Source organism: Peromyscus maniculatus, chromosome 7 (assembly GCF_049852395.1).
Source record: "Peromyscus maniculatus bairdii isolate BWxNUB_F1_BW_parent chromosome 7, HU_Pman_BW_mat_3.1, whole genome shotgun sequence".
NCBI classification, from domain to species: domain Eukaryota; kingdom Metazoa; phylum Chordata; class Mammalia; order Rodentia; family Cricetidae; genus Peromyscus; species Peromyscus maniculatus.
In genome coordinates, this window is record NC_134858.1 from 98705945 (window position 1) to 98726828 (window position 20884).

Consider the following 20884-nt stretch of genomic DNA (forward strand, 5'->3'; position numbering starts at 1 on the left):
AGAACAGCTGTGGTGGTTCGAGTGAGAATGGCCCCCATAGGCTCACATATCTGCATGTTTAGTCCCCAGTTGGTGAACTGTTTGAGAAGGATTAGAAGGTGTGGCCTTATTGAAGGATGTGGTTTTGAGGTTTCAAAAATGAATGCCAGGCCTAGGAGCTTTCTGCCTGTTGCCTATTGATCAGGATGCAGCTCTCAACTATTTCTCCAGTGGTACTCTGCCTGTCCGCCTGCACGCCCCCATGCCCATCCTGCCATGATGACAATAGACTAAGCCTCTGAAACTGTAAGCATGTCCCTGATTAAATGTTTTCTTTTTTAACATTTGTCGTGGTCATGGCACCTCTTCACAGCAATAGAATACTAAAACAATGGCCAAATTACAGGACACTAACAGCATCAAATCCTGGCAATAAATGGGACAACTGGATTCTTTCACTGGTGGTAGGTGGGAATGCACGGTGCTGTGACCACTGGGAAAAACAATCTGGCAGCTTCTTATAAAACTAAGTCCACATTTAGCACCTGGTTCTACAATGCAATCTTTGGCATTTACCCAAGCCATCTGATGACTTTCATCCACACAAAAACCAGATGTTTGAAATAGTAATGCTGAAACTTGAAGAAAACAGAATGCTCTTCGGCAGGTGAATAGACAAAATAATCCCTGAAACACATAGATGATGAAATAGTATTTGGAGCTAAGACACAACTACCAGACCAGGAAAGTAAGAAACCTTAAGTGTGTAAGAAGTTAAGGAAGCCAGTCTGAAAAAACTTCATACCAACTAGCGATGAGATGATCCCAACTACATCATATTCCAGAAAAGAAAACATTTGGGCAGGGGGTAGAGATGGCTCAGTGGTTACAAACACTGGCTGCTCTTCCAGAGGACCTAGATTAGATTCCCAAAATCCACATGGCAGCCCACAACCATCTATAATTCCAGTCTCAGGAATCTGACTCCTTCTGGCCTCCATGGGCACCAGGCACAAAGGTGGTACGTACACATCCATGAAGGCAAAACACCCATACACATAAAATAATTCTAATAAAAAATATAGGCAATAAAGAGACCACACTAAATGGGCTCAGCAGCTTTGTGTTTATATATTTATGGATTTATATATTTATATACATATGTAATTTTGGGAGGGTTCAAGACAGGGTTTCTCTGTGTTGAAACAGTGGAAAACAAACTATACCAAAATTCATAGAACACAGTGCAGGTATAGTCAAGAGGAACCACACTGAAAAAGGCCTCAAGACAAATTTACATTCATAGAACGGGGGTGGGGGGGTGGGGGGGTAGGGGGGTACCTAAACCTAAAACTATCTGAAGAAAGAAAATAGAAGAATAGAAACAAAACACACACACACACACACACACACACACACACACACACCAGAACCAAAAACAGGTCTTTGAAAAGATCAATAAAATTAACACGTTTGTAGATATAATAGTCTTATTAAATAAGAAACACAGAGCCAAATGCAGAGTTAAAAGCCCAAGAGGTCAGAGCAGTAGCTGAGAGCTGAGGCTAAAAATCCTTTCTTACCCTTCCTGCCACTGCCATCCTTCCCCTGAGAAAGAGACCTACTTCCTGTGTATCTGTCTTTTTATTGACTTTCTGTTCTGCCTTCTCATTGGTTGTAAACCCAACCACATGACCTCCTTGTAACTGCTTGTCTATACAGACCTCCAGGTCTTCTATGGTTGGTATTGAGATTAAAGGCATGTATCTCCATGCTGGCTGTATCCTTGAATACACAGAGATCTGTCTGCCATGTGATCTGGATTAAAGGTGTGCGCCACCACCGCCTGGCTTCTGCTGTGGCTTGCTATTAGCTCTGACCCCCAGGCAACTTTATTTATTAACATACAAATAAAATCACATTTCAGCACAAATAAAATATCACCATATTTCCCCCTTTCTATTTTAATAAAAAGAAAAAAAGAAAAAAAGTTATAATATAAGAAAAACTATATACAAAAGTACAATAACAATATACAATATATATAAGCAATAAATACCTAAACAATGTCTAGTCCATTTGCATTTGACATATTCAGAGAAAATAATTCCATTATCTATCCTATTTTGGTAAGTCCAAAATGGACCTGATTCACTTTCTATCCTAACTTATATTACTAACAGAACTATCTTATGTCTTCCAAATGTATACACTTACATCTCTTTAGTGAGTTTCTTTTCTGAAATTCTTAACAAGAAAAACTGTAACTATAACTATCTAATCTTCAACTATAACTATCTAATCTTGGGTCCCTCAGAGACCCAAGAAGGAAATAATATTACCTAACAAAAATAAAAACAGAAGTGCATGCAAGTAGCTTCCAAAAAAAAAATGTGAGTTGATAGAAACAGCCAGCTGCCTGGACAGTCACCTGAGGTTTCTCTGCAGTGTAGAATTTGCTGAAGGAAGTGGAGGCAGGAGGAGCAGGGTGATGGTGGTGCACACCTTTAATCCCAGCACTTGGGAGGCAGAGGCAGGTGGATCTTTATGAATTCGAGGCCAGCCTGGTCTACAGAGAGAGATCCAGGAAAGGTGCAAAGCTACACAGAGAAACCCTGTCTCGAAAAACAAACAAAAAAAAAAGAAAGAAAGAAAAAAAAAAGAAAAAAAGAAAAAAAAAAAAAACACCAGGAAGGCTTAGGCAGAGAGGCGCTGCCAGCCACCACCATGACAAGATATTAAGATACAGGTAAGCCATGAGCCACGTGGCAACTTATAGATTAATAGAAATGGGTTGATTTAAGATATAAGAACAGTTAGCAAGAAGCCTGCCAAGGCCATACAGTTTATAAATAATATAAGTCTGTGTGTTTACTTGGTTGGGTCTGAGCAGCTGCGGGACTGGCGGGTGAGAGAGATTTGTCCTGGCCAGGCAGGACTGGAGAAAACTCCAGCTAAAAATGGCGCCCAACAGGTTGGCAAGAGTTTCCACTTAAAATCTGAGAAAAAAGATTCTAAAATGGAGCTAAAAAGAGCTTTCTAGTTGTCTCTCTCAAGTTAGCTGCAGCCTGCGGGTTTGAGCTACTCTATGGCAGGTTCATGGCATGTGTGCAGGCTTGACCTATGCTATGTTACACAGAGGTGTCTCCAAGCTGCACACTATGCTGTGTGTTGAATATAGTTTTTGCTAGTTAAAAAATAAAAAAATTTTTAAAAAAGAGGTTTCTGGGCTACTCGCTGCTTTGATAAAAGCATAGAACCACTGTTTCTAAGAGATGATGGCTCCCAGAGCTGGCAGTTTTGTTGGGAAGCTGAGGTGGGCAGAGCCACCAGCCAAAGCTACCATTTCAGTCTTAGAATGCTGCAGTTTAAAACAATAGGTTCACAATAAGGCAGATTCAGATGGAACAAGACTTTAAATGCTTTACAATGTATGTAAAAATGTACATAGGCTTGAAAGAGAGAAAAAAAGAAATATATCAGTTATATAAATAAATAGTTTTTAAAAATAAAGTCTTTAAAGAGACAGTAAAGGTAGTATAAAAAATAAGCCACGTAAAGATGGATATCACAGAGAATCTGCATTGTGATGTCTTTGGGATTCTTAACTGCAGGAAAACATTTGATCATAAAAGCTGTGGGTTAAGCAAATATGTATATTTTAAAGATACCTTGATTTCAAAATTTGGATCTAAGGATGTGTTGCTTTGGTAAGGAGGCTCTGCTTTTGTTTCCCCAGAAAGCCAGAGGCTATGGATTTGTTCCAGACTAGGATACATCAGGTTTGACCAGCCAAGACCCCCTGAGAGGTCTCCGATGACACCATGGCGCATATGATCCAACATCCATAACAGTTTCAAGGCAACTGGCTCAGACAATACACCCTTACAGACTACTCCATAATCCTAAAATTTTCTTTGTGTCTCCATAAGATACATTGCCCCCCTCCAGCAGGAAGTAGTAAGAGAAGCTATGCCCAAATTCCCAAATATACCAAACTGGCTTTGGAGATGGAATTGGCTCACTCCTTCTCTAAACCCAAACATAATGCTAAGAAAAAAAAAAAAAAAAGGTTAAGAGATTCTTGTGTCCCATATCAGAAGAACCCTCTCGTGTGGGAGAGAGAAAAACCAATATTTTTATTTAAAGCAGGTTGATTATAAATGCACTCTCTTTCTAAGAAGAAAAGGGGATAGTTTAGATATGATAGGATGAAAGGGTAGATTAATAAACCTACTTTTAAAGAGTAACAACTTGTTTAAAATGTTTTACATTGCTATGGATTTTAGTTTATTGATACAAGTTTAAACTTAATTTTGTTATACTGTATATATATATATATATGTGTGTATATATATATATATATATATATATTCTCATTTGAGGTATTATGTTTATGTAACTCATTTAAATTGTAATGGAACAATTAGTCTTCTATGATAGTCAAACTTGTAGCATGTTAGTTAAGTTTTCTAGGTATACATAGATATATTTCAGATAGACAGGTAATCTTCAAACACTTCAAAGACCTACAGAATATGGCATTTAAAATATTTTTAAAAATTTAGACTTTCTGGAGAATGAGACATGTCTGCTCCTGGCAGCACCGATTTACTTTAAAGAGGAGGATGGGCATCAAAAATACTCCATATGGAGTTTATCTTCTTCTTGGCAAAAATAGCCATTTGGGCAAGAAACTGTTCTTGCCTGGACTGCTTGATCAACTGGACATGCAGGACCCATAGGAAGGTGACCACTGAACTTTGCTTGGCAAAATGGTTCTTCAGGTTCCTGCTTCGCAGAGAAAACTGCCAGACATTCTACAGGATATAGAGAGAAGTGACTGAGAGACTCTAGGCTTGTGGGCTAAAGACAGATGCCCCAACTTTACAAAGGAACTTTGGATAACTGTCCAGGCTGCCAGCTGTCTCTGTCTACTCTTACAAGACTCCCAAAAGTTGTTTGCATCCTTTTCCCATTTCTCAAGTAATAGTATATCCTTCTGGGGTCTTTGGTGTAGTTGAAGACTACATAGTTATAATAATTTCCTTAGTTATAATAAGAGATAAGTTAGATATGAAACCTTAGACTCAAAATAAAGGATAGATAGGATATCTTCTTTAGTTTTACCAAATACAAATAGACTAGTTATTATAAATAGACTAGATATTGTAACTGTAATTCTTGCTTGAAAATTGTTGTTATATGTAATTTTACTATGTGAAAGTTAAAACCTTCCTTTTTGAAAAAAAAGAAAAGGGGAAGTGCTGTGGATACCACTCTGTATAAATAAAATGCTAATTGGCCAGTAGCTAGGCAGGAAGTATAGTCGGGACAAGCAGAAAAGAGAATTCTGGGAACAGGAAGGCTGAGGCAGAGAGATGATGCCAGCTGCCACCATGAGAAGATGTTAAGATACCGGTAAGCCATGAGTCATGTGGCAACTTATAAGGTAATAGAAATGGGTTGATTTAAGATATAAGAACAGTTAGCAAGAAGCCTGCCATGGCCATACAGTTTGTAAGCAATTGAAGTCTCTGTGTGTTTACTTGGTTGGGTCTGAGCAGCTGCAGGACTGGCGGGTGAGAGAGATTTGTCCTGACCATAGGCCAAGCAGGACTGGAGAAAACTCCAGCTATACATGCTTTTTGTTTTGTTTTGTTTTTTTGAGACAGGCTCATGTTACATTACCTTGCCTTGACTAGTCCAATACTTACCATATAGACCAGGCTGGCCTTGAAGTTATAGTAATCCTCCTGTCTCAGCATCCTGAGTTCTAAGATTACAGGTGTGAGCCAACACTAGAAGCTACACTCTGGTCAGTTGTAAATGCTGTCAAAAGCAGCATGCAAAGTCAATGTGTCCCCAAACTAAGCCCCAGTGAGGCTAAGTGGAAAGAGAAAACCCATCGTAAAACTGACATGGAACCTTCACAGTTCTTCAGATAGACAAAACAATCCTGACCAAGAACAAAGTTTAAGGTCCCACACTTTTTTTTTTTTTTTTTTTTTTTTTTACGTTTCCAAAACAGGGTTTTTCATGTGTATCTCTGGTTTTCCTAGAACTCGCTCTGTAGACAGGCTGGCCTCGAACTCAGAGATCCACCTGCCTCCCAAGTGCTGGAATTTAAGTGTGTGTCACAACATTCAACCCACACTTCTTGATTTCAAAACTTATTCTGTCTTAATGGTAATCAAAACAGTATATGCCAATGAAGGAAAACAGCCCAGAACTAAACCCCCACCTCTACAGTCAAATGATCTCTGACAAGGATGATTATGTCACCAATCAGCTGGCTGGGTTCTTTTGCTCTGCCCAGATAGAAATCATGGCAGGCAAGGAGAAGCTCCCCAAGGGCTGTTCATTTGCTGCTGCAGTGTCCCTCAGCATGTGACGGTAGCAAGCTGCAGAAGAAGGAAGTGGGGGGGGGGATCAGCAACAGGTGGTACCCTACCTTTACAGCTCTGATGCAGGTCTCCAGTAACAGGGCTCTTAGTTCAACAGCCCTGTGGGCTGAGGAAGTTGGGATTCCTTAGCATTTGGCAGCTGGCATCGCAGCCTTTGAGCAGACCTAGGAATAGGGATTCCTCAGCCTCTGACACTGGTCAGTGTCATAGCTCAGGGCCTCCGGCCTAAGACCCTTGACCTTAAAGGCTCTGGAACTCTTCCAGTAAGCAGAGCCTGCCCACTGACTCGATAGCCTTTGACACTCAGCACCCACAGCTCTGTCTTCCTTACTTTACCACCGACTACAAAAATTATTCAACTGCCATTTGTGTGTGTGTGTGTGTAGGCCACATGTGTGCAGGTACCCACAGAAGCCTGAAGAGGGTGTTGGATTCCCTGGAGCTGGAGTCACAAGCAGTTGTGAGCTGCCTGACATGAATGCCAGAAACCAAACCAGGGTCTTCTGGAAGAGAAGCAAGTGCTCTTAACCACTGGGTTTTCAGCTCTCCCCACAGCACTAAAAGGTAAGGAGAAACAACTTAAGAGAAGCTGTTTATTGGACCTCAGGCTGCAGCATCAGAGGAGACAGCTTGGGAGGGTACCTGTCACCCAGGCAACAACCTGTTTCCACTGAACCAGAGAAGGGACATCTGCACACATCACAGCAGTCCCACTTAAGTTAGGCCAGGGTCATCTAGAGTTCAACAAGGTTGATGGTAGCAAGAAGCCTCATACAAACTACTTGAAACAGTCCTAGCTGAGGCTGCACCTCGAGGAGGCAGCGGTCAGCATCTCTGGGATGCTCCAACAGCCGTTGTGGGGATGAGGGTGGTTTGACTGGCTGACCAGCAGACATTCCTTTTGTTTAAGGCAGCCAGGATTCTACAATAATCCAGTGGGAAATGATACCTTTGGTCAAAGCAAAGTAGTACTAATGCAATATGATTATACTCTGGGTCATATCCCCAGGTCACATCAGTAGGATGCTAGGATGTGAAGGAAAAACATCAGCCCTCCCTATTGTTCCAGTGTTTGACCTGAGCCCTGGAGGGTGGGCAGATGGGGGAGGAGATATCAAAGCCTGCTAAGTGTGAGACATCCACTAAGGTCCAAAAGGGAAAGCTGTTATGAAAGTGAGTGAATCCTGGGGAACACAGGATTTGAGGACAGCATCTGAAGTCAAAAGACCCGATAAAGTCACTAAAGGAATAAGGCAAGGGACAGCAGAGGAAAACCAGGACCATGGTGTCCCATGGGTCAGAGCGAGTACCGAGACCAACTGCGGAGGGATACTGACTGGAGCTAACATGCAGGTACTGTGTTGATATTAGAAGTGACCCTGAATAGAACATCATCTGTGTATATATGTTTATATATGTGCTTGTAGTATATGTGTGTGCACACATGTGTGGTGTGTGTGTGTGTGTGTGCACCCACCCTACACACACACACACACACACACACACATACACACACACACACACACACACACATACACACACACACACACACACACACACACACACACACACACACACACGTGAGTCCATAGGTTTGTAAGCCAGAAGTTGACATTGAATTTCTTCCTCGATTGCTTCTGCACCTTGTATTTTTAGACAGGGTATCTCACTGAAACTGGACTGGAGTTTGCAGATCTGGCTAGTCTGGTTGGCCAGCAAACTCCATGGAACCTTGCTCTACCACCCCAGTGCTAGGTTACAAGTGATCAGCACTGTGCCCAGCTTTTCATGAGTGATGAATATCCAAACTCAGGTCCTTGTGTCTGCACAACAAGTACTTTACCAACTGAGTCAGTCCCTAGAACTGTCTCTTTATCATAAGTGTTCAGAATATCTAGACATGTAACTCAATTCTTTTCCTGTCTGATGGTCTTTGCTCTACTTACTTATGAATTAAATGGTTCTTGTAATATAGCTCAGCACTTGTGGACTTTCCTCATTATACTTCATTCATAGAATGTTTATTTTTTCTTAAGACTTCTTATCCCCTAAGCCTCGAGATGGTAGATGCCTTTAATTCCAGCACTCAGCAGGCAGAGGCAGGTAGATCTCTGTGAGTTCGAGGCCAGTCTAGTCTATAGAGCAAGTTCCAGGACAGCCAGGGCTACACAGAGAAACCCTGTCTCAAGGGGTGGGGCAGCATTTACAGTGACACAAATTAGTGAAACCATGAGAAAATCAGGCTTAGTGGATGGGGGACCGGTAAACTGCTATGGAAAGAGGAGGCTGGGAAGAGGACAGAATCCGAGCACCAGCCAGAGGGAGAAACAACAAGGATTCTGGAGATAAGTTCGGGGGGGAAGACCTGGTACCAAGAGAGAGGCTGGGATAGTAAAGGAAGAAGAAGGGACAGCCATTGGCTGTGACGAGTATGCACAACACATAAGGAGAGGATGAGCACAGTCTTAGCCAGAGGGATTCGTTCAAAACTCCCACCCACAAAGGCAAAGAAGAGGAGAAAACTCAGGAGGCACCAGATGGGTATCCACAGATTCAGTGGGAGAAGGGCAGGGAATTCTACTTTCTCCAAGAACCATGAGATTTGGTGATCTTAGTAGTGTGTGTGCATTTGTGCATGCATGCATTGCATGTGTGTGTGGTGTACGCATGTATACATGCATATGTACGTGAGGAAGCCAGTAAGGTCATTGGTACCCAGCTCTATCATTCTCTACCTTATCGCTGGGACAGGGTTTCTTCCATAAACCTGTAGCTCACTGTTTTTCCAGTGAGGCTGCCTCCATCCATCCCCTAGCTAGCGATCCTGCCTCCCTTGACCCAGCACTGAAGTTACAGGCCCACCTAGCATTTATAGGGGTGTTAGAGATCCGAACTCAGGCCCTTATTCTTGTGCAGCACGTACTCTTACCCACTAAACCATCTCAGTCCTTTGTCACTGGTTTTTAAATGTAGAATTCTTCACAAATTTTGCGTACCACCCTTGCCCAGGAGCCATGCTAATCGCTCCATCACTGCCAAAGTCAGCGCTTAAACCTCTAAACTCACCCTTCTCTTGGGCATTTCTATGCCTTTCATCGTGTGTTTTTTTATTGTTGCTGTTGTTCAAGCAGAGTCTTATGGATCCCAGGCTAACCTCAAACTCACTAGGTAGCCAAGGATGCCCTTGGACTTCAATCCTCCTGCCTCTACCTCCTGTGGGTGGCATACATGTGCTCCTGAGCCCCATTTATGCAGGGCTAGGAGTTCAACCTAGGGCTTTCTGTATGAGGAACAACGGACATCCAAGCCCCATTAAGATGCTTTCAATCATTCACTGGCACAGGAAGTAGGTCTCTTTCGGAGATGTAGGACCACCGTGATAGTGAAGGGTAAGGTTTTTAGCTCTTAGCTATTGCTCTGACCTCTTGGCTTTCGTCTCTGTATTGGCTCTGTGTTTCTTATTTAATAAGACGGTTGGTTACTTCTACAGGAGGGGATGAAGGGAAGAGCTGGGAGGAGGAGAGGGATGGGAAATCAGAGCAGAGTAGACTGTATTTTTTAAAATCTATTTTCAATAAAAGAAAAAAAAAAAAGGATGCTTTCAATTGTCACTAGGAACAGAACCGCAGGGCAAGAGGAGCGCATTTGGAACTTTGGATTCCAACTGCTACACTGCCCTTGAGAACAATGTACCCAGTCACATTCCCTCTGGAATTGTCCCCTCACACCAAATAACTACCATTACTTTTCCCCTCAGCCTTTCTCTGCCATGGTATTTATTGCTCATCTTTTGAACATTAAAAAACAAAATCAAGCCGGGCGGTGGTGGCGCATGCCTTTCATCCCAGCACTCGGGAGGCAGAGCCAGGTGGATCATTTGAGTTCGAGGCCAGCCTGGACTACCAAGTGAGTTCCAGGAAAGGCACAAAGCTACACAGAGAAACCCTGTCTCGGGAAAAAAAAAAAAATCAACCTATCTTAATAATCTTAACAGTTCTATCTTAACAATCAGATTTAGGATAGTTACCCACATATAATTTCAAGAGGATTTCATCTAAAAACAATTTATCACAGCCAAGTGGTAGTGGCACACACCTTTAATCCCAACAGAGGCAGGTGGATCTCTGAGTTTGAGGCCAGCCTGGTCTACAAATTGAGTTCCAGGATAGCCAGGGCTACACAGAGAAACCCTGTCTCAAAAAAAAAAAAAAAAAAAATTTTTTTTTATCTGGGCATGGTGGTACATACCTTTAGTCCCAGCACTCAGGAGGCAGAGGCAGGCTGATCTCTGTGAGTTCCAGGCCAGCTTGGTCTACATGGTGAGTTCCAGACCAGCCAAGATGGCACAGTAAGACCCTGTCTCAAAAATTAACCTCAAAAAGTAAAATAAAGTAAAAATCATGCCGCGTGTAATAACACACACCTTTGATCCCAGCAATATTCCAGGACAGTCAGGGCTACACAGTGAAGCCTTACCTCAAAAAACCCAAATAAATAAATAATAAAAATCATTTAAAATCCCCTTATAATAAAGCCAGGAGACATGTTGACATACACCTCTCAGACTGAAGCTGGAGATCAAATTTTTCCATTACCATTACAAACAGGCCAAGAAGTGAGAAAGAAACACAGGGCCATAGGGAGCCACTTGCCAATGAAGCGGACCACAGCAGACCCTCCCAAGGGATCCCTAGTCGTAGTAAACAGCCATCGGTCTGGGCAAAGGACAGGGATCTTCTGATTATGTGAACCCATTTGCAATTCAGATCACAAGTAAAACCACAGAGTCCACAAGCACCTTCCTCAAACACTACAGATCCTGTGCCAAGCCTTCCCTCCACTCAGAGCTTATCTCCGCTCCACCAAACACCAATGAGAATGCAGATAAGGACCTAGATCTGGGTCAGGCATTAGGTTTATTGCAGATGGGAGCTGCAGGACTCTCGGAGCACCAGAAACAGGCACAGCTTTCTTACCTTAACCATGAATGTGAAGTCTGTTAGGGCAGGGGAGTAGACGGCCCCACCAGCACATGGGCCCATGATCAGAGAAATCTGAGGGATGACTCCGGATGCGGTGACATTCCTCTGCCAACACAGAAAGGCAAAGCACTTGGTTACAGAAGTACTCATCAAGTTATCTGCAGGAAGAGAGCGCCAACAATAAAGCCGAGTTTTGATTTGCTTCCACAGATATCTCCATGCAGGAGGCAAAAGATCTAATCAGGAAAGTGCTTCCAAAATTATGTGTGCAATTTGTCCCCATCATGGATGGTTAATGTGTCACTTTCTGAAACAAAGGGTGATTCAAAGTGTCCACCAGGATGTGTGCTATAGGCCCCACTTCTCCTCAGGCCCAGCACCCAGTGTGCACAGAGTCACCAGGGAGAAGCAGCCAGCACTCGCCCTGTGAGTAGCCCTGGCCTCTATGCTGAGCACCCAGAAGTCATGTTGGGTCTGTAGAAACAAAGCTACAAAGGCAGGTGTCTCTTAAGTGATCTTCAGTATCTCTCCTCCTCAGACAAGGCTTGTTGGTGGTGACGAGGACAAAGGTGTTATGAAGAGATAAAAGCCTCAAGTCCTAAACCATGAGCTACAATACAGCTTGTCACAACACAGAAGTCATCTCTACTCAGCAAAAATAACAGGTAAGTAGATGGACTTCTAGCTACAACAGAACCCAGTTTGGAAAATCCCTTAAAAATAACTATAAAACTAGAAGAAGTTATCAAAAACAAGTATCCAAAACATGAACTACCTGTGAACAAAATGTTTATGCATAAAAGAAACTGCTGAGCAAACCAGGAATGGTGGCTCATGCTTTTAACCCCAGCACTTGGGAAGCTGAGGCAGGAGGATTATGTTACAAGTTCTAGGTCATGAACAGCCTGAGCTACATAGTGAGTCCAAGGCTCGTCTGAGTTACATTGAAAGACCCTGTTTCCTATCTATCCAAGAGAAATAAGGGAGGAGAAAAAGCTAAACACTAAACAAAATTAAGACAGCTGAGAGTCTAGCATTTTTAATTAAGGCTTCCCCTAGCACCATACCAGCACAGGATGATGCTTGAGGGGAAAGGAAGTAACAAGAGACAGCAACCCAAATCGTCAAGAAGCAATTGAGATCATAAAAAACCAGAAACAGTTAGCCTGTGATTAGAAACCAAATGCTGGTGGCTGGGGAGATTGCCCAGTGGGTAACTGCAAACATGAGAACCAGAGCTCAGATTTCCAGGACCCAAAGCCAGATGGAACTGCTTCAACGTCTGTGGTCCCAGCACTTCTACAGCAAGATGGGAGGCAGAGGCAGGGGGATTCCCACAAGCTCATGGGCCAGCTACCTTGAAATACACAGGAGGGAGGAACAAGACACCCTGTCTCAAAACAAGATGGGGCTGTATTCTGACCTCCACAGGTTGCCATGGAGATGTACAACTGTACAGACATACACAAAAATAAATAAAATATTGAATAAAATTATTTTCTTAATTTGGGACTGGAGCAATGGCTCAGCAGTTAAGAGCATTTGCTGAATTCAGATCATGGTACCTACATAAGGAGACTTTCAACAGCCTATAACTCCAGCTCCTGGGGATCCTCCACTGTTGTGGGATATTTGTACACTATGTGGAGATATGCTGCTGTGATTGGTGTAATAAAAAGCTGAACTGCCAATAGCTAGGCAGGAGAGGATAGGCAGGATTTCTGGGGAGAGAAAGGAAGAGAAGAAATCTAGAAATGCAGAAGATACCAGGGAGACACTGAAGAGGTCAGACATACACTACAGAGTAGAGGTAACCGAGCCTCTCTGCAGACCATAGATTAATAAAAGAAGGTTAAGAGCCGGGCGGTGGTGGTGCACGCCTTTAATCCCAGCACTCGGGAGGCAGAGGCAGGCGGATCTCTGTGAGTTTGAGGCCAGCCTGGGCTACCAAGTGAGTTCCAGGAAAAAGGCGCAAAGCTATACAGAGAAACCCTGTCTCAAAAAAACCAAAAAAAAAAAAAAAAAAAAAAAAAAAAGCGCTACAGGAACAAGCCTAAGCTAATGGCCAAGCTTTCATAGTTAATAAGAAGTCTGTGTCGTTGTTTGTGGGCTGGCGATCCAAAGAAAGCCTGCTACACTACACCATCTTCTGGCCTCCACAGGCACCTGTATACATATGGCAGACTTAGACACACATAGCCTTAAAAATAATTGTTTGAAAAATAAAGAACAAATAAAGTAATAATTATAACACTGCATTTGGGCTCATAACTTCACACACACACATACACACACACACACACACACACACACACACACACACAGGAGCAAAGAGAGGTATATTGAAGCAAAGTCACTGTCTTCCCACTATTAATTTGAAACGGATTCTGATGAGGGCTGGCGAGATGGCTCAGTGAGTAAAGGCACTAGCCATGAAGTTGTCTATTTGAACTCCATCCTCAGGACCCCACGATGGACATACAGAACATGCAGAAGTCACTCCCATAGGCTGTCCTCTGACCTTCATGTGCGCACACTCTCACACACACACATATAAATAAATGTAATGATTTTTTAAAGAGATTGTGTTGAGATACTTAGTACAACCTAGAAGGAATCATTGAACACTCAAAAAAAAAAAAAAACCAAAAAAAAAAAAAAGCAGTTACAATGTAGTGGAGATTAATGTAAGCAAAATAAAATGATCTACATGTAGGAAAATATTTTAAGCTAGTGTGGTACTTGGGAGATAAAAGCAAGAGGTTCAGGAGTTCTAAGCTAGCCTAAGCTACATAAGGCCATGTCAAGCCTGAGGTAGGGGGAAGGAGGAGAAACAACTATTATTTTGTATGCTTACTTATATTTTTTTTGTTTTTGGTTTTTTTTTTTTTTTTTTTTTTTTGAGACAGGGTTTCTCAGTGTAGTCCTGGCTGTCCTGGAACTCACTATGTAGAGCAGGCTGGCCTCAAACTCATAAGAGATCCACCTGCCTCTGAGTGTTGGGATTAAAAGTGTGCTGTGGTGATGTATTGTGTCCCCCAATATACTGCATCCCCCAATAAAATTTAACTGAGGATCAGAGGAAAAAGCCAGCCACAATAAGTAAACATAGAAGTCAGGCAATGGTAGCATACACCTTTAATCCTATCACTTGGGAAGCAGGGATCTATCTGGATCTCTGTGAGTTCAAGGCCACTTCGGGGAACAGAGCCAAGTGTGGTGACACATGCCTTTAATCCCAGCACTAACCACAGAGGTCTGGAGGTCTGTACAGACAGACAGGAAGTGACAGAGCTGGGCAGGAAGAGAAAGTGATGTAGCTGGAGAGACAGCAAATGAGATAGCAGAACAGAAAGGCATATAGGTAATGTATACAGGAAGTAGGTCTCTTTGGAGACTGAGGAGTCAGTGAGGTGAGGTTAGCTTGTGGCTTTTCCTATTCCTCTGATCTCTCTCAGGCTTTAACTCCAATTTCTGGCTGCTGTGGGATGGTCTGTATGTCAAATTACTCTGATTGGTCAATAAATAAAACACTGATTAGCCAGTGGCTAGGCAGGAAGTATAGGCGGGACTAACAGAGAGGAGGAAAAAAAAAGAACAGGAAGGCGGAAGGAGTCACTGCCAGCCGCCACCATGACAAGCAGCATGTGAAGATGCCAGTAAGCCACGTGGCAAGGTATAGATTTATAGAAATGGATTAATTTAAGATATAAGAACAGTTAGCAAGAAGCCTGCCACAGCCATACAGTTTGTATGCAATATAAGTCTCTGTGTTTACTTGGTTGGGTCTGAGAGGCTGTGGGGCTGGCGGGTGACAGAGATTTGTCCTGACTGTGGGCAAGGCAGGAAAACTCTAGCTACATCTGGCTCTGTGTTTTTTTATTTAATAAGACTGGTTAGTAATTCATCTACAATGTGAGCCACCACTGCCCGGCTCTTATCTTTTAATAAAGTTTTTTGGGGCTGGAGAGATGGCTCAGCGGTTAAGAGCACCAGCTGCTCTTCCAGAGGTCCCGAGTTCAATTCCCAGCACCCACATGGTGGCTTACAACCATCTGTAATGAGATCTGACACACAGGCAGAACTCTGTATACAAAATAAAATAAATAAAAAAAAAAAAAAAAGTTTTTTTTTTTTAAAATACAGTTTAAAAAAAATAGGCAGGCATAGTAGAGCATGCCTGTAATCCCAGAATTCTGGAAGCTGAGACAGGAAGATTAGGAGTTTGAAGCCAACCTCGACAATTTAACAAGGCCTTGCTCCCCACCCTCCACCCCAAGACGAAAAGAAAGAAACATGAAGAAATTTTAAAAGTACACTAAAAAATATTCAAAATAGGAGCTTGGGATATGGTTCTCTTGGTATGAAATGGTTTGCTTTTTAGATAGATCTCACTATGTGCCCTAGACTAGCCTCAAACTCATGGCTCAAGTGATCCAACTAGCCAGAAATGACACAGACTAACCAACAGGTCACAGACCAACAGGACACAAGACACAGACCACAGGTCACACACCAACAGGACACAGCAAGTATAGACAACAGAAGAGAAAGCTTTAGGAAACTGAACAAAACGACTTCAGTCACAGGACTGTTGGAAGCGACTATTTTGGAACTCTGGAGTCTAGTCCAACACTCGAAGGATCAAGAAGGAAGAAGCAGGTAAATTTCACGTGATGAGCTGCTACCTTCCCCCAGCCATAACAAATAACCATGATACGACAACCCATATACCTACTGTGGTTGGCTGGCACTAAAGGACGGGCGACAAAGACCACATCCTCAAGCCAGGGCTGTGTTTCTGTTCTGAGGTGCTGGAGTCCATCCTAAGCAAGCACTCTACCACTGTGCCACATCTCCAGCCAGGACCTGTATTTCACTTCAGACTGCTGCTTCTGAAGGCTGCAGGGCCAGTCCAGAGGTGGCCTCTCTTTAAATTCTGATGGACTCAGTTTGCCCAGGACAAGTGAAAATGGCAGTTTGTTCCCCACCCTTGCCCATTTTGAGACCTAAGAATATCTTTTCTGTTTTGTTTTTTCAAGACACAGTTTTTCTCTGTAACAGCCCTGGTAATCCTGGAACTCGCTTTGTAGACCAGGTTGGCCCTGAACTCACAGCAATCGGCCTGCCTCTGCCTCCCCAGTGTTGAGATTAAAGGCGTGCGCCACCAGAATCTTGTAGGAGGCAAACTGTGGACATGCATGAGAGGGAGTTCCTGGCTGGGTTGAAGTGGGAACCCACTTTAAATACAGGCACCCTCAGATGGGCTGGCATCCTGGGCTGAATTAAACAACACAGCAGAAGGGTGTGAGCAGCAGCTTTCATTCTTTCTGCTTCTTGACTGCAGACAGCAAGTGTCCAGCCAGCTCGTCCTCCTCACGACAGACCACACCCTGAAACTTTGAGCCAACAAACCCTCCCTTCCAAGGTGCCTTTGTCAGGTAATCTGTTACGGCACTGAGAAAAGTTAACACCACAACCACAGAGCAATGTGCATTTTACAAAAATAGCTTAGGAAAGTCACAGACAGATCCCACACTCAACTAGTAAAGATCAGTAGTCCCTGAAGACTGAAAGAACCCAATTTGTAAGTTACCAGAAAACTAGGCATGGTGGTTGTGATGGTTAGAAAGAAAATGGGCCCCAAAGGGAGTGGCACTATTAGGATGTATAGCCTTGTTGGAGTGGGTATGGTCTTGTTGGAGGAAGTGAGTCACTGTGGAGGTGGGCTTTGAGGTCTCATATATGCTAAAGCCATACCCAGTAAGATAGACCATTTCCTGTTGCCTCTGGGTCAAGAATGTAAGGATTCTTGGGGTTGGGGATTTAGCTCAGTGGTAGAGTGCTTGCCTAGCAAGTGCAAGGCCCTGGGTTTGGTCCTCAACTCCGGGGGGGGGGGGGGGGGGAGAATGTAAGGACTCTCAGCTCAGCCCCATGTCTCTAGCACCATTATCATGATGATAATGGACTAATAAACCTCTGAACTGTAAGTGAGCCACCCTAATTAAATGGTTTACCTTTATAAGAGTCGCTGTGGTCATGGTGTCTCTTCACAGCAATTGAAACCCTAACTAAGACCATGCATGCCTATCATCCAGCACTTGGGAGGCAGAAGGTTCAAAGCCATCCTCAGCTACATAGTAAGTTCAATGCTAGCCTGAACTACATGAGACCCTGCCTCAAAGGAGAAAAACAAAAGCATGTTGCCAGACAGAATACTCTGATTTCTACTATTCAACAACAAATTACACATCATAAAACAAGTAAACAGGGGCAGCCATTCTTAGGAAAAAGTAAAGAATCTGACAGAAAACAAAGATGAGGAAACCCACACATGGAATTAGTCATAGATGCTACAGCAGCTGTCCTAAAATGTTCGATGAACTAAATAATAATAAAAAACATGGAAAAAGAATGTAAGGAATCAGGAAAACACTGGAAAAAATAAGAATAGCATGAACAGAAATTTTAAAACAAATAAGTAGAAATTCTAAAGAAAAAATGAAACACTCATTAGTTGGTTCTGTAGCAGATTTAATCACAGAAATCAATGGATCAGGGAACCTGAATATAAAACCACTAAAAGTCACCCATGTTGAGAAAATGAAAACATGAACAAAGCCTCAGGGAACTGTGGGAAATCTTCAAGCATCAACATACATACCACGGGAACCCAGGAGAAACAGAAAGGATTCAGTCAAATATCTGAAGAAATATGAACCAAAACTTCCGAGATTGGATGGAGGACACAAATGTTCACATCCAAGCTCAACAAACTCCAAAGAAGGATGAACTCAAAGACATCCTACTGAAACCCATCATAGTCAAACTATAAAGATCCAGAGCAGGAAGGAAGCAGAAAGCAGCAGGACAGCACAGCTCCCTTTGACGAGGTACACCAGTAAGGTAAACAGTCAAGCCCAGAAGGCAGCGGGACACAGTTCAAGTGTCTGAAGAAAAACCTGTCAGCCAAGAAGTCAACATCCAGCAAAGCCAAACCTCAAGGAAGAGTAAGACATTTCCAGATAACAAAGGCTGAGGAGCTCACTGGCAGCTGAGACATCATACGAGAAACACATGACATAGTTCTTCAGTCTGAACTAAAACAACACTAGACAGCTACATGAAGCTATGGGAAAACACGCACTGGTAAACATAACTTCCTAGGTAGAGACGAGACGGCAATGCCATGCTTCATGTGACCTAGCATTCCTGCAGTCTGTAATTGTTCTGTGCATTTGTCTTTTCAATCTCTCAACATAGACAACACACACAAAGATGTGATCTGCCATGATGGAGACATACAGAAGCAGCGTGTCCTCACAGTGGTGAAGCTAACTTCCTTTCATCCCAACCAGTCAAGATGTTGATTATAATCCCCCTGCCCCAAGATAACCACTAAGAAAAAGACACTTTAAAATTAGAAAGAGGCTGAAGAGATGGTTCAGTGCTTAAGAGAATCGGTTGCTCCTCCAAAGGACCCAAGTTTGATCCCCAGCACCCACATGACAATTTACAACCATCTGTAATTCTAGACCCAGGAGATCCAACATCCTCTTCTGGCCTCCACAGGCACCGGGTGCACACATGGTACACAAACATACATGCAGGCAAAACACCCATATGTCTAAAATAAAAATTAAAAGTTAAGGCCGGGTATTGGTGGCAGCACACGCCTTTAATCCCAGCATTTGGGAGGCAGAGGCAGATGGATCTCTGAGGCCAGCCTGGTCTACAGAGTGAGTTCCAGGACAGTGAGGGCTACACAGAAAGAGGCCTTTCTCAAATAAATACATAAACAAACAAACAAACAAATAATGAAGGTCAAGTTTTTTAGAAAAATAAAATATGGTGAAAATTAAAGTGAACTGAAATGGCCCAACTCAACTAAACGCAAAGTGGGGGGCAGCCTACAGCTGGGCATGGCGGCTATGCCTGGAACCTCAGCAGACACAGGGGGGTCTACAGCCAGGCAAGTATGAACTACATAGAAAGATCTGTCTTTTAAAAAGGAGGGCAGAGGGGAGTGGGGAGATCTAGAAAGATGTCTGGGGGCGGATAAAGGCATTCACTGTCCAGCCTGATGACCCAACTTCCATCCCAGCACCTTTAAAGAAAGAAGGTTAAAGAGGTATAACAATTGGATTCGTTCCTAGTCAGGAACAAAAGGAGAAGAAAGGGGGGAGGGGAAGGGTAGAGAGGGGAGAGAAGAGAAGGGAGGGGAGGAAAAGGTAGGGGAGGACAGGGGAGGGCAGGAGGGGAGAGGAAAGGAGAGAAGGCAAGGGGGAGAAAGGGGAAAGAGAAGAAAAGGGGGCTACTAAGGGCTTTGCTGCGGCCACCAGGTAAGGACTACAGATAATAATAGGTCAAGGTGAAATCTCCCTTTACGATTATATTCTGGTTAATGTTCCCCGGAAATACACAATGGAGGACTCGGAGCTAAAGGGAAAAAATATCACCAATTTGCCCTCCAATGTTTCAAAATAATGTAATATGTAAATATGCATTGCTGGAGAGAATGAGCCGGTGAATGGGGACAGCACATCTGGTTAAAGACACAGGACAGAAAACTGTTTCAAGTCCTCATGAAGTCTGAAATTGCATCACAGTAAAGAGTTACCAGACATTAACAACACAGCAGGAGTAAATGGCAAGGTCCTGTGAGAACTCACAGGGGTCCTGAGCAACTCACTCAGCACCACAGATATCAAATTCACTAAGGCTGGGCTCTTGAAACAGCGGCAACCAAGCCCCAAAGCATAAACATGTCCCAGCTGATATCCTAAAACCCAGCCAAACTCTAAAACGTGGCCTCGGAAGACCTTCCAGGCCTCACCTGTACTGGCCAAAGGACCACAGAATTATTGTTCCCCCACAGAGGGTTAACCTCAGGACTCGAGGGGAAAGATTAAAAAGCATGTTTAAGACATACAAAAGTCGGGTAGATTCTCAAGAAACATATGTACACTTACAACTTCAGAGTATTTCACCCAGATGTTCTGCTGGATCATGAAGGACAGTGGCCAAGGACAGGACATCTGTCATTCTAAAGCGGGGAGGAGAGCCCTGGGCTGACTGGAAACTGCCCATCTCTTGTCTCTATCAGACTGCTGTTCCCATCTCATAATACAGTTCACAGTCAAATAATGCAGGCATCTGAACGATGTTCTCCCAAGGGTCTCTGATTTGAAGAGATTTCTTCTTCTTTGTATTATTGTTTAAACTTTGGATAATAATGTTAAAACATAAAAAGAGCACTTTTTTAAAAATTGTAATTCTAGCAAACCAGTTTACTTTAACATCCCTTACCGTGTCTTTCTTGCTTCAAAAAAAGAGACAGAGAGAATGAAAGGAAGAAAAAAGAAAACATTTCCAAGTGCTCTCTCCTCATGAACGACCTTGAACTAATTATTTATCCAACAATTGGCCCTCTATCAAACAAAAAGACAGGCTCTGTAGCCGTCTGGCCTGTCATCCGCCCCTCATCCCACCCGCAGTGACACTGCAGAGGCCGGA

At 43.1% G+C, this 20884-nt stretch overlaps 1 protein-coding gene across 1 annotated transcript in view; it reads right to left on the reverse strand.

Annotated features, from left to right (window-relative positions):
• Pccb (propionyl-CoA carboxylase subunit beta) overlaps nucleotides 1–20884 on the reverse strand; it is a 67564-nt gene that overhangs the window by 36895 nt on the left and 9785 nt on the right. The window contains exon 6 of the mRNA XM_042281498.2: nucleotides 11363–11473. Coding sequence (XP_042137432.2) covers nucleotides 11363–11473 — 111 coding nt within the window. The remainder of the gene's footprint in view (nucleotides 1–11362; nucleotides 11474–20884) is intronic.